General features: G+C 43.8%; 1 protein-coding gene across 1 annotated transcript; it reads right to left on the minus strand.

The window, feature by feature from the left end:
• Window positions 1-421: 421 nt before the first annotated feature.
• Window positions 422-14319, minus strand: ccdc3a (coiled-coil domain containing 3a). The gene is made up of 5 exons (XM_080421384.1): window positions 13638-14319; window positions 12255-12394; window positions 11731-11905; window positions 1340-1841; window positions 422-1074 (listed from the first exon to the last, which is right to left on the minus strand). The coding sequence occupies exons 1-4, from the start codon at window positions 13887-13889 to the stop codon at window positions 1539-1541; spliced, it is 870 nt and encodes a 289-aa protein (XP_080277510.1). The 5' UTR covers window positions 13890-14319; the 3' UTR covers window positions 422-1074; window positions 1340-1538.
• Between the last annotated feature and the right edge of the window lie 1396 nt (window positions 14320-15715).

Here is a 15715-nt window from a genome sequence, read left to right on the forward strand (position 1 = left end):
CTTCATCATATAAATGAGGCTAAAATAGATTATCTACAAGCTCACCAGTCACATCGCTACACATTGAGTTTATTAACCTGCTATTGTCTTTTGATGACATTGCTTTTTTAAATACATTTTAAAGAATACATGTTTAGCATTTGCCCAGAAGAACATATATTTTTTTATGACATTGTTAAATTGGGATATTAACAAACATATAAACCAAATATAAACCATATCAGACAATGTTTCCCTAAAGGAAATGCATGTATTTTATTCAGTCTGACCAGAGAGGGGATATCAAAAGAGGCATGCATTCCCCCCATCCCCCCGGCAAACTGAACCTGAAAAGCAAAACTTTCTTCCTCTCTTTCTCCTCACCCCTCTATCCATCACTCTCGAGATGCTGTTCCACAAAATAATGTCATATTCAAATATAAACGGTTGTCCAATCAAAGTTTATATAGAAATGCAGATATACATTCATATGAAAATATCCAATATACAAGGTAATATTGACATTATCGTGAACGTGAGGTTTTGTGGTTTCTTTTCTCAGATAGTACAGTTTACAATTAAAACCCAACCAACCAAGTGTCACAGAATTTCATTCTTACACAGGTGACCTAAATCTGAGCCCATCTCTTTCTAACACATACGCACGGCATTGCAAAGCAATGTCTTACATTTTTTCCTCTGTCACACTCCAATCTTCTGTTTTTGACCGTATTCACCCTGGTTGCTGTTTCCCAACACCCAAGTATGAAGCAAAGTGGTCATTTCCTCACTCCACTGCAATCATTTTGGAGAGCACAGTCCAGAGACAGTCCGTTTATTTACAGTTGTCGCCGCCACAGGCGTCCTCCGTTTCACTGACTACCCCCAGCAGTGAACTGCAGCTTAGCCATTAATCTAACCCCCCTAAAGAAGAGTTACTATATGTTCTCTTTTCTGCCATTGTTTTCTTTTCAGACATTACGAGGCACAAGCAGTGATGTAATACCCAACTAACTGAGACAGACAGACAGACAGACAGACAGACAGAGGACTTCTGTGATGGTTACCACTGTATCTCTTAAGCCTCCCTGAACACTTATGGTGCGTTCACGCGGGCAGATTAAAAGATACATGCTACCATTCATTTTCAATGGAAACCAGCGACATGAAGATACTAAGATACATCAGACGTTTGTAGCTGTAGCTCTGGCGACAAAGATACAAAGCTACAAATTCAAGTTGAGCTGGGTTCAACTTCCAGATACAAAGATACAAAGCTACAACTGTAGCTCCGATGTCCGCACGTTTGATGACGTCAACAACCGCGTTGTAATCTTTTAATCTGCCCGTGTGAACGCACCATTACTATAGCACAATGTGTCCAATATGTGATGCACATATTACGTAACATAATGAAAAGTGTGTATGTTGTGCCTAAATGTGTTGCATTGTACCGTAATGTAAAACGCTTGGCCTTTGCACGGAGAACTGCCCAGCAGTCTCCTCGTCCCCTACAATCTGTTCCAGTGCGAGTCAGAGGAGGAGCAAGGGAATGCGCGTTAAAGTGACATCCGAGGACGGAGCGCCGCGTCAAAGCGCGCCGGCGCCAGCTCCTCCTGTGAGATGGCGTTCGGGTGGCGGGCCGCCCGCCTCTCCGCCACCCTCAGCTTCTCCTGCAGCTCCCGCGCCTCCTGCCCGGCCCGGCGCGCCGCCTTGCGGGCGTTCCGCAGCGAGCGCTTCACCTTGCGCACGCGCTCTTTCAGCTGCTGGTTGCGCCTTTCCACCGTGGCCATGCGCTCCTGCAGCTTCCGGGCCCGCTCCTCCTCCTCGAACAGGGCCTCCTGCACCGAGGAGCACAGCAGCTGTGTTGGAGAGGAGAGGAGAGGAGAGGAGAGGGCAAGTTAATGAGACTGAGATGTGTGCAGAGCTCTTGTAAAAGATGGACGGATTGAGAGATGGACAGAAAGATGTGTTGTTGTTTTTTGGTCACACTACACAACCAGTTGTTGTTGTTGTTGTCCATGTTCAGCTGGTGTCAGAGCGTGAGAGCACCAGTGACATCATTTTCCCAGCAGAGTGCGTTCCCTTTGTTCTTTTTAACTCTAGTGCCTGCGTTACTTCTCCTCCGTTGCTGCCTTTCTTCCCTGGGAGGGATTCTTGAGAGACCTGACACTTCAGAGGGCGAAGGGTTAACGGGGCGTGTGTGTGAAGATTTCTTTTTTTCCTAACTTTTTCCCCTTTTTCTCCCAATGTATTTGTTATTATGCTAATTACCAATTTTCCTCATTTATTCGTTATAATGCCTATAGGCTCTATGCACAGCAGCCATATTGGAAATAAATTGGGCCTCTTCTTACTTCCTTAACAGGTGTTACCAATAATACTAATTAAGGCTCTGTTCCATTCTGGTCAAACAGAGTCAGTGGGCTGAAGTTGTGCAAGTTGGCTCACTGAAGACACCAGTGGGTCTCAAAGTGTGGTCCAGGGACCCTCATGGTTCCTTGAGGGGGTTCCAAATGGCCCCTTACAGGTGTGTAACTCTGAGAGTGTACAAATGGAACGAAATTGACCCGTAAGGGTCCATTTGGTTCCATTTGTACACTCTCAGAGTTATGGGGGTCCTTGAAATTAAAAAGTTTGAGAACCACTGTGCTACACGAAATGGAACAGAGCCTTCATTAGTATCATTCCATTGGAAGGAAGTAAGGAAGAGGCCCAATTTCCTTCCAATATGGCTACTGTGCATATAGCCTATTACCAATTTTCCCAATATACTCGTTATTATGCCTATACCCAATTTTCCAAGCACGTTTCCTTCGATACACATGAAGTCACCAGGCACCTGACAATGAGGGGTTTCACTGGGAGGGCATAGCGTGTGCGTAGGAAGACGTTATCCGACCTAGTTCTTCCACCTGCCGAACAAGTGCCCTGGCCAACCTGTAGAAATCCCTAGTGCAGTGACAGAGATTGCTGCTGCCCTGCTGGCTTCCCTACTGAGAACGTGGCCAATTGTGTTTGTTGGAGCGCTCGGGAAAATCGGGTGGCCGATCCTCTGCACTGCAGAGGATTCAAACCACTAGTCTCTAGAAGAGAATGTATAGGTGTGTGTGTGTGTGTGTGTGTGTGTGTGTGTGTGTGTGTGTGTGTGTGTGTGTGTGTGTGTGTGTGTGTGTGTGTGTGTGTGTGTGTGTGTGTGGGTGTGTGTGTGTGTGTGTGTGTGTGTGTGTGTGTGTGTGTGTGTGTGTGTGTGTGTGTGTGTGTGTGTGTGTGTGTGTGTGTGTCAGTGTTGATTTTGACAGTCATAGTCCTTTGAAAAAAAATCCATTTAGTTTTAGTCACAATTTAGTAATCTGTTTTGTTTTTGTCTAGTTTTAGTCGACTAAATCTACAGTTGATTTAGTCGACTAAAATGTATTTCGGCGGTGCCTTGATGGTGTCGTAATGGCAGATTTTACACTTGGTTGCATGCTGAAAATAGCCGATCTACAAGCTCACAACGCGTCGCAGCGTGACGCGTTGTGAGCTTGTAGATCGGCTATTTTCAGAGCGCAACACCCGAGCGCAACCAAACATAAAATGACTTGTCTTTTAGTTCTACTGGATCTCTTCTCCACTAGTCCTTCACTAACAATTTCCATCTAGTTTTTATTTGTTGATGAAATTATCAATGTATTTAGTCTTAGTTTTAGTCATCATAGCTTAGTTTTTATTTAGTTTCTATTTAGTTTTTGTCAGTGAAAAAAGGTAGTCGACGAACATTTTTCGTCATAGTTGTAGTCGACGAAATCAACACGTGTGTGTGTGTGTGTGTGTGTGTGTGTGTGTGTGTGTGTGTGTGTGTGTGTGTGTGTGTGTGTGTGTGTGTGTGTGTGTGTGTGTGTGTGTGTGTGTGTGTGTGTGTGTGTGTGTGGCCTAACCCTCTGCCCTCATGAACATGGCCCACAGCTCACATGCAGGGTTGGTGAGAGGCACCATGCTCAGAGTATATGACCCAGATGAACACTCCTGTCAACCCGTCCTTTCTGTCACACTCTCTAGCTGTCTCTCCAGAGTCCAGACCCACGGAGGGTGTGAGGAAAGTGGGGCCCCTTCACAGTACTGTACCGTGTCATGTCAGGGGCCCCAGTTTTCCAATTCACTGGCGGAGCATGCCCTCTCCGTGAGCTGTCCACCCTAATGCCGAAAAAGGTCAACATGGGGGAAGGTCCCCATAGTTGTGTGTGTGTGTGTGTGTGTGTTTATCCTTTAGACTTAGGCAATATAATATAAATTAATATATATATAGTTTGTAGTACGAGAAATAGCTTGCAGAATATTGATAAAATGTCTAAAAAAAACAATTAAGACAACACAGCACAGTAAAATTGTACATTTTCACACTGGACGCATGGCCTATTTTGCTCTTATCATACTTGGGGGAATGGCCGCTGTGTGAATATGGTACATTTATGAAGGATCTACAGTATATGGGGTGCCTGGCAAGTTAGTGCACAGATCATACTCCTTGCGAGAGTAGAGCGTGAAGACCGGGTTAAAATCCGACCCCCATCTCTCCTATCTCTGCCCTTGATTTCCTGTGTCTGACGTAATCTGACGTAAAGCATAAAATGCCCCGAAATAAATCTAAAAATAATAATAATAATAATAAAATGTGTGCATTACCTTCTCTAATAAACACGCTAATAGAAACACTAACAAACACCCTAATAGATAATAAACGCTATACACCAGTGCCAAAGCACTCCGCGTGATCCAACCCCAACCCTGGTCCCCGTGGCCACCTGTCAAAACATCCGGGTGTTACCTGCCTGCTGCTAAGTATCATCTGTATAAACACTACTTAAAGACACGACGCAGGCAAGCAGGCACATGCACACACACTCGCAAAGACAGCCATGAATGTTAACGTTCAAAAGATACAACCTCAATAAAAAGGGAAAGGCGCACACAAACACACACACACACACACACACACACACACACACACACACACACACACACACACACACACACACACACACACACACACACACACACACACACACACACACACACACACACACACACACACACACACACACACCCTCTGACATAAACTCCATTTTACAATCTCAGAGCAGCTGTAATGCTTAAGCTAATCATAGTCTGCGAGAGTATAAGGTGCGCGCGCGCGCGCGCGCGCGTGTGTGTGTGTGTGTGCCCTTGCGTGCATGCGCGTGTGTGTGTGTGTCAGCTCCTGGTGAAGAATATGGCAAGCAGTGAAGCACAGAATGGAACAAATGAGTAAGATGTCCTTCTATCTGGCAAGAGACACAGCTACTGCTGTACCAGCTGTATTGTTTGGACTGGAGGGTGGGTTCCATGGTTACAAGAAAGAGAGAGAGAGAGAGAGAGAGAGAGAGAGAGAGAGAGAGAGAGAGAGAGAGAGAGAGAGAGGGCCGAGCTCATGCCTCCTTCAATGCATGAGAGCCAACTGACCTTCTTGTCACCTGACAGGGGGGGGGGGGGGCGTTTCCCCGGTAGGACGTAGCGCGTGGAAGGAACACTTTATTCCAACCAGTTCCTTTTCCCTCCATCAGGCGCCCCGGCTGTCATGGGGGAGGCGGTATAGCGACCAGGATTACTACATGTTTTTGTGAGGGTATTAACTACCCTAGGAGAACATGCAAACTCCACACAGAGTAGGCCCTTTCGCCAACCCCACAGAGAGAGGAGTTTTATAAAGATATTCTCAGGGTCAGCGTTCCTTCCCCTGTCAGGCCTGAATGTGGGCATAGGAGGATAGGACCAGTTCAGACTTTCACTGGCCCTGATTTACAATCTCATTATCCACTTAAACCCTCTGTTCTTAGTGAAACGGACTTGAGTTACAACTGTACTTGAAACGCTTTTTTTCCATCTACACCAAATCTCTTAGCCAAAAATAATAATGTTGTGGCTAATGTTCCCCTCAGAATAATTATGGATGCTATAATATAATATAATAAGTGGTTAAAGCAGCATTCAGCTGGGTTAGACATGACTCATGAATCAGAATCAGAATCAGATTTATTGTCACATCACAGGTTTACAAGGTAAAAAAGTGGGTGAAATTCGTTTTTGTACATCGCTCCCATCGCAACGTTAATTTCCATAGAAAGAAGAGGGGGGGGGGGGAGAAGAAGAGGGGTGGGGGGCAAGTGGGAAGGAGATGAAAACAAGAGAGCAACAGAAGGCCAGACAAGTTATCTACATATTTACAAAGTACCTGAGATAATAAAAAAACTAAGGTGCCTGAGCATAGCAGCAATGTATGTATACTGTGCATGTTATACTTATACTGTGCATGATATACATATGGACGTTAAGGTGCTTAGAGAAAAAGAGCACAATAAAAAGACAAAAAAAACAAAACAAAAAAAATCCTCCATGTTAATCTAACCCTGGGGACCCAAATGAATTAGTGCTCCTATATGTCCAAGCAGTCTCAAGTCAGTGTAAACAAGTGGACCTGTAAGGGTCTAACACTGAGGATTTTACTGTGTGCAGAAGACAGGAGGGTCAGGGATACGATTTCTGTTAACAAAACACTAACAGCGATGTGCAGTGGTGGAAAAAGTACTTAAGTAAAAGTATCGATACTGCAATGTAGAAATACTCTTTTACAAGTAAAAGTCCAGAATTCTAAATTTACTTGAGTAAAAGTACAAAGGTATTGGTATCAAAATGTACTTAAAGTACCAAAAGTAAAAGTACTCATTATGCAGAATGTCCCATTTCAAGTTTCAAATGTATAAAAATCTTTTGAAAATAGCAGATCTACGCACTATTTTCAAATGACCAAAATGTATGTAGGGCTGAAGTGGTTAATGCATGTTTTGTAATAATAATCTAAATCTACAAAGTAACTAGTAAGTTACTTTTCAAATAAATGTAGTGGAGTAAAAGTACAATATTTGGGACAGAGATGTAGTGGAGTAGAAGTAAAAGTATCGGAAATTGTAAATACTCAAGTACAGTACAAATACGTCAAAAATGTACTTAGTTACTTTCCACCACTGGTGATGTGCATGTCTGTGTGTCACACACACACACACACACACACACACACACACACACACACACACACACACACACACACACACACACACACACACACACACACACACACACACGCACACTACAGCTACTCTTTAGGCCCGGGGCAGCTCAGGATTTGACTGCAGTACCGACAGGGCCGGATACAGAAATTATTAACTGGGGGGGCATTAATAAATGCTGGGGGGGCGGCTTCCTCGGAGCCGCGCGCAGCGCGGCGACGAAATTTTTTTTGGGGGGGCCCAAAACCATTTGGGGGGTTTTCGGGGGCCCCAAACGGTTCTGCTTCATTTTTCTGTGTGTGGGTTTTGCGAGCAGTCGGCCCGTCACAGTCCCCCCACCCCCCCGCTTCGGAGAGACACTAAGCGGTGCGTGTTCAGGTGGGTCTAAAATGCTGCCCACGGTGCCCACTTAGAGTCTATGGTGCCCACCCAATCAAAATAAATGTTACACAAATATTTTATGATAAAAAAAAAATTTTTTTTTTTTTTTACCCAAATTTTGATTGGGTGGGCAGGATGCACGTTTGGGTGGGCACTGCCCACCCCTGCCCCCCCCTAGAACCGGCCCTGAGTACCGATAGGGAGCCCATCATTTCTCCTCCGTCCCGCTGCTCTTTCCCACTCATCTTAAGCCATCACACACTCTCTCTCCAAACAAAGGAGGGAAAGCCTTAAATGAGCAGCATTCTTCCTGTGGCCCAGTTCCGGACCGCTGACGGGCAACACTGGGAGGACAAAGTGTCCCATGTATTCCAGTCAGCCCTCCGTAACGGTTCGAGTGGATAATAGGGGCTTTAAACGAGTGCTAACTGAAGTGTTGGGGGGAATGGGGGGGGGGTTGTCCCTCTGGCATAAGAGTGCAGTCTGGGTGGGAGTCTGTCTGGACCAACTGCGTTCTCACAGGAAGAAAAAAAAAGAAGGACAGGAGTCGAGTGATCCGGCCTCATTATCCCTGATTCTTCAAACTTCCGCCTATTAACCACCTCTGTCTGGGACATGTGGCTGGAGGATGCCTCACATGCTAGCAACACCTATGCTCTGTGTGTGTGTGTGTGTGTGTGTGTGTGTGTGTGTGTGTGTGTGTGTGTGTGTGTGTGTGTGTGTGTGTGTGTGTGTGTGTGTGTGTGTGTGTGTGTGTGTGTGTGTGTGTGTGTGTGTGTTGTGTGTGTGTGTGTGTGTGTAAGTAAGAATAGCAGACCTCCAAGCTCACAACGGTCGCATCCGCGACGCGGTTGTGAGCTTGCATGTCAGCTGTTCTCGGCGTGCAATACCGTTGCGCGATGAAGTATATGTCTCGCTAGCCAACACACAAGAGGAGGTTGAATGAAGTGAAACCAGCGCACCCCAAAACAACGGGTTTGGGGATCTGTTGGGAATTGATTACATGAAACAGTCACCTGTGCGTCCAGTCTCAATGTTGGTAAACAAATAATTGGTCTATAGGGCTTAGGCTCTCTTAGATCACTGGTTCTCAAAGTGGGGTCTGGAGACCCCCAGGGGTCCTTGAGGGGGTTCCAGGGGGTCCCCAGCAAAATGTGTTAATATAGCATCAAAATATATATAACCACACGCGTTGTGAGCTTGTAGATCGGCTATTTAAAAACAAATAACATTTTAACAACACAAATCTTGTATGGGTGTCCCTGGCACTAACTCTTTTCATATGGGGGTCCGCGACCAAATACATATTAATTTGGGGGTCCTTGACATGAAAGTGTTTGAGAACCACTGTCTTGGATTACTGTCGAATCAGGTGGTTTTGTATTGTCTGCCATACCTTCTGTCTTTAACACCTGAGGCCCACCTGTTTCATGTCCAGTCCTGCTTACAGGACACAGCCCCTGGCTGCAGGCGAATACTGCTTCTGTCAATGAGTAGTGTCTTTAACCCCTGCCTCCTGACCTCTCCCCTCACAGCTCCCCATTAGAAACCCGACACCGTGGAGGTCACGCTGAATGAAACCCACTGTACTGGGACGTCCAGGTACAGAGGGAGACATCAGACCAATCCTCTGAAATCGTGCCTCGTTGACAAACAATTCCTGCGTGATGGTTAAAAGGAAATGTGTTGCACATTTACCTATGGAGTGGCGTAACAGTTCCAATATTAACACAATTGGCATTCACTATAAAGAGGGACTTGTGCAATGGCTATGTAGTGTGTTAAACACAATACCTATTCCAAAGGTGAATTCCACCTCTTCCCTCCATATTTTTAATGGAAAACTAGATCATCTTGATCCCGCCACAATATTATTTACGATTCCTTAAATCATCACTTGATCTTTGCATTATTTGTCATAAATGAATGCCCTATTTCATATTTTGTAGTATGACAATGTCGGGCAAAGTAGCAAAAATAGCAAAACAATGTGATGCTATTTTTGAAACATTTCCGATTTTTTTCCAGGTTGAAAATGTCTGTCTGTGCATTTTATGAATATCCAATAAAAAGTGTTAACAAGAGCTTGTGACTAAATAATAATTACACTGGATTCATTGGAACACGTGTTCTTTTTCCCATTTCCTCAAAAGTAACAGTTTTGAGACATTTCCACCTGACAGTCAACAAAATGTCAGTGGTCAGCATGATAAGGTTGCTTCATGGCAAAAGGGAGGACGGCACGAGATAGTGGAATTATCGCGGGGTGTGGAGTGACTCTGTAATTTGACCTTTGACTTAATGGGCGGTCAATATCCTGCATGCCTGGGGGGACCAGAGGTGACAGACAGTCACCTGAGACAATCAATGTGGCTGCTTTGGTTTTCTACCAGCAGCTGATACTAAGAACTGCTGTTAGGGCTCAATCATATTCACTCTTCCACATACTGAGTTATACCACTAAAGCTCAGATACTGCAGACGATTAGGCACAGTCTATTTGTGCATGTGTGTGTGGAAATCAAAATGTTTGTCACAAGATTTTTTTTTAAGCTGTATGAAAAACCTTTTTTTTTTTGCTTTATTGGGTTAGTGACCAGTGGTTCTCAAACCTTAAAAATTCAAGGTCTCCCCTTGACTCTGACAGTATACAAATGGAACCCATTTGTATACTGTCAGAGTTACAGACTTGTAAGGGTCAATTTAGACCTCCCTAAAGGAACCCAGAGAGTCCCTAGAATCCACTTTGAGAACCACTGCGTTAGTCTATAATCCCTGTTGGTGAGCTTATGAAATGGTATGTCAGCACCTGAAAATCACTGGAGCATTTTTTTTTTTTTTACACAAATAATCTTAAGAGCATTATTTTTGTTATCAGAGACATTTTTCTGTGCAGCACATCCTTGAGAGCACTACTGTCCAGGACTCCAGGCACCTGCAGGTCACACATGAAGGGGCCATATAGTATTTAGAACTCCACTGCCATAATTGATGTCATTGACCATATTCACCATTTTGCTCTTAATTCGTACCCCTGATTATGAAATATGAACAAACATAACTCTGATTGTGTATCACTCTTCACTCAGCGTGAATCAAATTGATATGTAAGAGTCAGCAAAACTAGAACAATTTACTCTTTGTCTCAGCAATTCAGGAAAAGTAGAATCATTAAAGGAAGTTGTAGAGGAGATTGCGCTGGTCAATGGATTCGATGTATGACAGTGCAGGTTGTTGGTTTATAACAAGAATCAAGAATGCACAGTAAAAATCCTATGTACATGGATCAATTTGGTTACATTTGTACACTCTTGAGTACAAATATTACATAACTAACGCTTGTCCGTATAAATGTGTTTGTGTGCATGCACAGGGCTTTTATGACTAGAGGTTTATGACCTGTACAGATAAAACATAATTTAATTATACAGAGTATTATTCTCACTGCAGGTTAAAGTAGGTAAAGTAGACCAGCGCATTCCTCTGGTTCTGCACACAGCGATGCCAGCATATTAAAACCTCAACTCCAACTGGGATTTACTGTCCCCCATAAAGTTATTAGCCTTTTCCCCTCACATGCCCTCTGTTACCTCACTCTCTTTATCTTTCTTTATACCACACACTTGCATTCATAAGTGTGTGACAACAAGATTCACAATTGATCTGGGTCGCCAACCATGTCTTTCTCTGCATCTGACTGAGCAGGTGGGTAGATAAACTTGGGGGTCAGCTTGCATGAGTGTGTGTGTGTGTGTGTGTGTGTGCGTGCACTGCGTGGCATGCGTGCGTGCATGCGTGCGTGTGTGTGTGTGTGTGTGCATGTGTGTGTGTGTGTGTGTGTGTGTGTGTGTGTGGGGGGGGGGGACTTTATAGAGCATATAAGGTCATGGTCAACTTCATTGGCTCTCCAATATCTCACACAACATATCTCACAAAAGAATCACTGTGCGTGTGTGTGTGTGTGTGTGTGTGTGTGTGTGTGTGTGTGTGTGTGTGTGTGTGTGTGTGTGTGTGTGTGTGTGTGTTGGGGGGGGTGTTGGGGGGGTAAATGTACTTCAGATGGTGTTTCTCGATTGTATATGTGTGTGCGTGTGCGTGTGTGTTTGCTTGTTAGTGCGTTTGTCTTTGATATTCTCCCCAGACAGGTAGGATTTATCTTTCCAGCTGTTTGAGCCCAGAGGCCAACATCCCTCTATTTCATCATACATACCCCCCCCTCTCTCCTCCCCTTCCCTCTATAAAACATGCACTCTAACTGTATAGGTGAATGCATGAGGGGGTCCTCCTACCCTGCTGTCTTCCTGGGGGTCCCACTCTGGCGTAAAGGTGTGAAGGGGCTGGCCGTGGGTACAGTTGGAGAACTGGAACAGGCTTGAGAACATCCGCCTGTTCTCCGGCGTGTCTGGAAAGATGGCATCCTGGAAGTTGACTCCGTGGGGCAGGATGTTGTAGTTCTCATCCATCCTGCGGGGGAGGAAATGGTATGATGGAGGTTGTTTATAAGTGTTTGTGCGCTAGCTAGTGCCCTGCTGTGTGTGAACTGTGAAGCCTAATGCATGCCGGTGTGGTGCTGGTGAAAATAGCAGATGTACAAGCTCACAGCGTGTCACTTAGTGCCGCACTAAGTGACACGCATGAACTTTTTTTTATATATCTTGAAAGTGTTTGAAAATTTTTGAAAAACATAGATTTTTTTTTAACACAAATCTTCTCTTCTGGGGGAGGGGGGAGGGCCTCAGGTCTTAAGACAACAGCACTGTTTTCAGCACCGTCCACCCCCCTTCCAATGTGAATTATCATGCAGTCCACTCACCGGAGGAAAAAGATGTAGGAGTAGTTCTCCATCACTGTGTGTGACTGACACGACAGATAGCCCAGACCCGTCAGGTTGAGGCGGGAGCCGGCTGGCACCTCCAGCATGCTGCCCCATGCCTGGTCACACTGCAGTTCCACCTGCAGAAAAGGGTTTTGTTCACACAAGAAGTGATGTAAAAAAGAAAAGAAAAAGGGGGATATGAGCTATACATCCCACTATAATATTTACATCCCACAATAATATTTATTTTGACATTTAAGGTTGAGATAAGAGATTTATCAATTATGTTGAAGATTAAATGGTCCTATAGAGCTATCTAATGTATTAGGTCCTGAGTTAGTGTCTTTGTGTTGTACTGTCTGTAATTTGTGATGAGTTTGTTGAATGAATGTTATATGTATTGATGTAAAATATGTTGTTGTTGTTGTTGATGATGCTGGTTGAGACCCCAGGAAGAGTAGCTGCTGTGACTGTACAGTAAGCTAATGGGGATCTAATACAGAGTTTCTCAAAGTGGGTGCCGTGGCACCCTAGGGTGCCGTTACACAAATCCAGGGGTGGCGCAGTCAGAATACTTAAAAAATTGTTTGGGAATTTATCAATATCACTTCAGTTAAACCACTTTTAGACCCTCTATACTTAGTCAAACGGACCTGAGTTGCACTGTAGCTACTTGGTGTGTTCTTTTGCCATCTACACCAAATCTCTTTGCCAAAAATAACAGATTGCGACGCGTTGTGAGCTTGTAGATCTGCTATTTTTGGGTAATGTTCCACCCAGAATAAGGGATCCTGGGGTTCAAGTGGTTAAACGTCAAGTAAAGTTATTTTCAATCTGTCCTAAATGGAAACTGATATTCTCTGAACTTTTCCTTATGAGATAGGCCTACTACTGTGTCATAGGGGGGAAGATTTACATATTTGCGTACATGACAAAAATGCATTAAGGTGCTGTAAAGTAACAATGTAATTCAGGGGTGCCGTCAATGGAAAAAGTTATTTGCAGGGGTGCCCTGAGCCCAAAAAAGTTTGAGAACCCCTGATCTAATAAATCATTGGTTCTCAAAGTGGGGTCCTGGGACCCCCAGGGATCCAGGGTACCAGGGGGTCCCCAGCAAAATTAGTTAATATAGCGTCACCATCATTTTAACCACTTTAACCATATTTTATACTTTGGCTATTCAAAAATAGCAGATCTACAAGCTCATAGCACGGCACTCGGTGCCGCGCTATGAGCTTGTAGATCTGCTATTTTTGAAAAATCCCTGGCACAAAATATTTGTGCCAGACACATATCATTTTTGGGGGTCCTTGACATGAAAAAGTTTGAGAACCCCTGATTCAGGGGCCCTGATCTAATAATAAATAAATCAACTCAAACCTCTGCCGAGTAGAGCAGCCCTTCCTCTGCGCCCTGGTAGCCGTTGTACCCGAAGGGCAGCGAGTTGTACAGGCTGCTCTCCTCCCGGTGGATGGCGAGCACCTTGGCATAGATGATTATCTCCGCCAGCTCGGCGCGGCAGCCCTCGCTCAGCGGGCGCCACTCGGAGGGCAGCTGGCAGCCGTGCGCGAAGCTCCACGGACACGCGAACAGGAACATGCCCAGCGACACGGTCACAAGTGCGTAAAGCATCCTGACAGGCCCACCCAACACCCCCAGAGTAAAAAATAAACAGGAATCTTGGGGTTTTCCCCTCTATAATCAAATCCTTCGATATTGCCTTTAGGGTGAAAGCCTATTCTAAATTCCAGGATTGAGTTAAAACACGGGTTCCATTTGCCCAAAAATATGTCCAACTACTGCAGATAAAGTGAATATGAGTGAACTTAGGAAGTTGCAGAACAGTTAAAAAAAAAGAGCAAAACAAAATCCTAATAATCTATAAAAAATAAACTGCTTTAAACAACAGCTAAAAAGCTACAAAACAACTACAAAGCAGCTAAGAGTCAACCTGCTCTCTCGCCTGCCTGATCCCTGGGGGTTGGACTCTCGCGGTGTGTTATTGTTATCATTCCCATCGACGTCTGGAGGACAGGCAGCGTTTTACCTAGACGCGCGTAAAGTTGTCTCCAGCGCGCGGTGTGCGCGCCAAGGCTCGTCCGCACTGTTCAGCTCCCATTCAAAGACATTCCACTGGACTCCTAAAAAGATGCCAATCTCACACATTCATTGACTCATCCAATCAGACAGCCCCAAAGTTCACACTTGCAGCAGCCAATCATTGACCAGTGTCTTCCTTCCACACAAATAGTTCAATTGATCACTTACTATGTCCAGTTTAAACATCATTACCCCTTATGAATATGTCGTGTATCATTTTCGGGGGGAAATATGCACATGTGGCACCTAAGTAAGCCATAATACAAACAACCAGTGGTGGAAAAAGTACTCAAATTCTTTACTTAAGTAAAAGTATCAATACTGCAATATAAAAATACTCTGTTACAAGTAAAAGTCCAGAATTAAAAATGTACTTGAGTAAAAAGTACAAAAGTATTGGCAACAAAATGTACTTAAAGTACCAAAAGTAAAAGTACTAAATATTTGAAAATAGCAGATCTACAAGCTCACAACGCGTCGCGGTGCGACGCGTTGCGACGCGTTGTAAGCTTGTAGATCGGCTATTTTCAAATGGCCTAGGTATAAAATAGGTTTAAAATGGTTAATGCATGTTTCATAATATCATAATTTATATCTGAAAAGTAACTAGTAACTAATGTTCTCAAATAATTGTAGTGGAGTAAAAGTACAATATTTGCCTCTGAGATGTAGTGGAGTAGAAGTAAAAGTATTGGAAATTGGAAATACTCAAGTAAAGTACAAATACCTCAAAAGTGTACTTAAGTACAGTACTTAAGTAAATGTACTTAGTTACTTTCCACCACTGCAAACAACACACTAAACATAGGTAAACATGATTGGGCTATAACATGATTGGGCTATAATCATGTCACAACATGGTAATAAATAATAGAGTTTATACTGCGGGACGGGATTTCAACGCTGTTGACATTATCAGAACTTTCCCCGTCTTTTCTCATTCGATTAGTGATGACATAATATATCATCATCACCACTGATCTGATGTAAGTTACATACAGACAGAATTACATTTACCCAAGACAAGCTAGACAACTGTGCCCTCTAGCGGACATTGTAAAGAGCTGCACAGCTATCCTACACTACTACTATGCAGCAACTATAGTAACAGTCAACAACACAAGTTGACTAATGATTGCATATTTATCTTTAATTCCACTATCTAACTATACATAGGGCTTTAATAATATATGGTTGTACTTGTACTGAGTTAGTTAACTTAAAAGGATGCCTGGCTAATAAGCCAAATATGCCTTAATACATTATAATTGTCCTCTATAACTAAAATGTAAAATTAAAAACACCTTAAATATTTTATTTATTTTAGAAATAGTTCATCAAGTTGATGATCTAATTTT

Source organism: Gymnoscopelus braueri (genome assembly GCF_963280865.1).
Source record: "Gymnoscopelus braueri genome assembly, chromosome: 23".
NCBI classification, from domain to species: Eukaryota; Metazoa; Chordata; class Actinopteri; order Myctophiformes; family Myctophidae; genus Gymnoscopelus; species Gymnoscopelus braueri.

Excerpts from the sequence above, each read along its gene's own strand:
- ccdc3a (XM_080421384.1), bottom strand. The coding sequence starts at position 13,889 with ATGCTTTACGCACTTGTGACCGTGTCGCTGGGCATGTTCCTGTTCGCG. Across the intron at positions 12,395-13,637 it reads GGCTGCTCTACTCGGCAGAG|GTGGAACTGCAGTGTGACCA; the intron begins GTTTGAGTTGAT and ends CCTTTTCTGCAG. Across the intron at positions 11,906-12,254 it reads TCCTACATCTTTTTCCTCCG|GATGGATGAGAACTACAACA; the intron begins GTGAGTGGACTG and ends CCTCCCCCGCAG.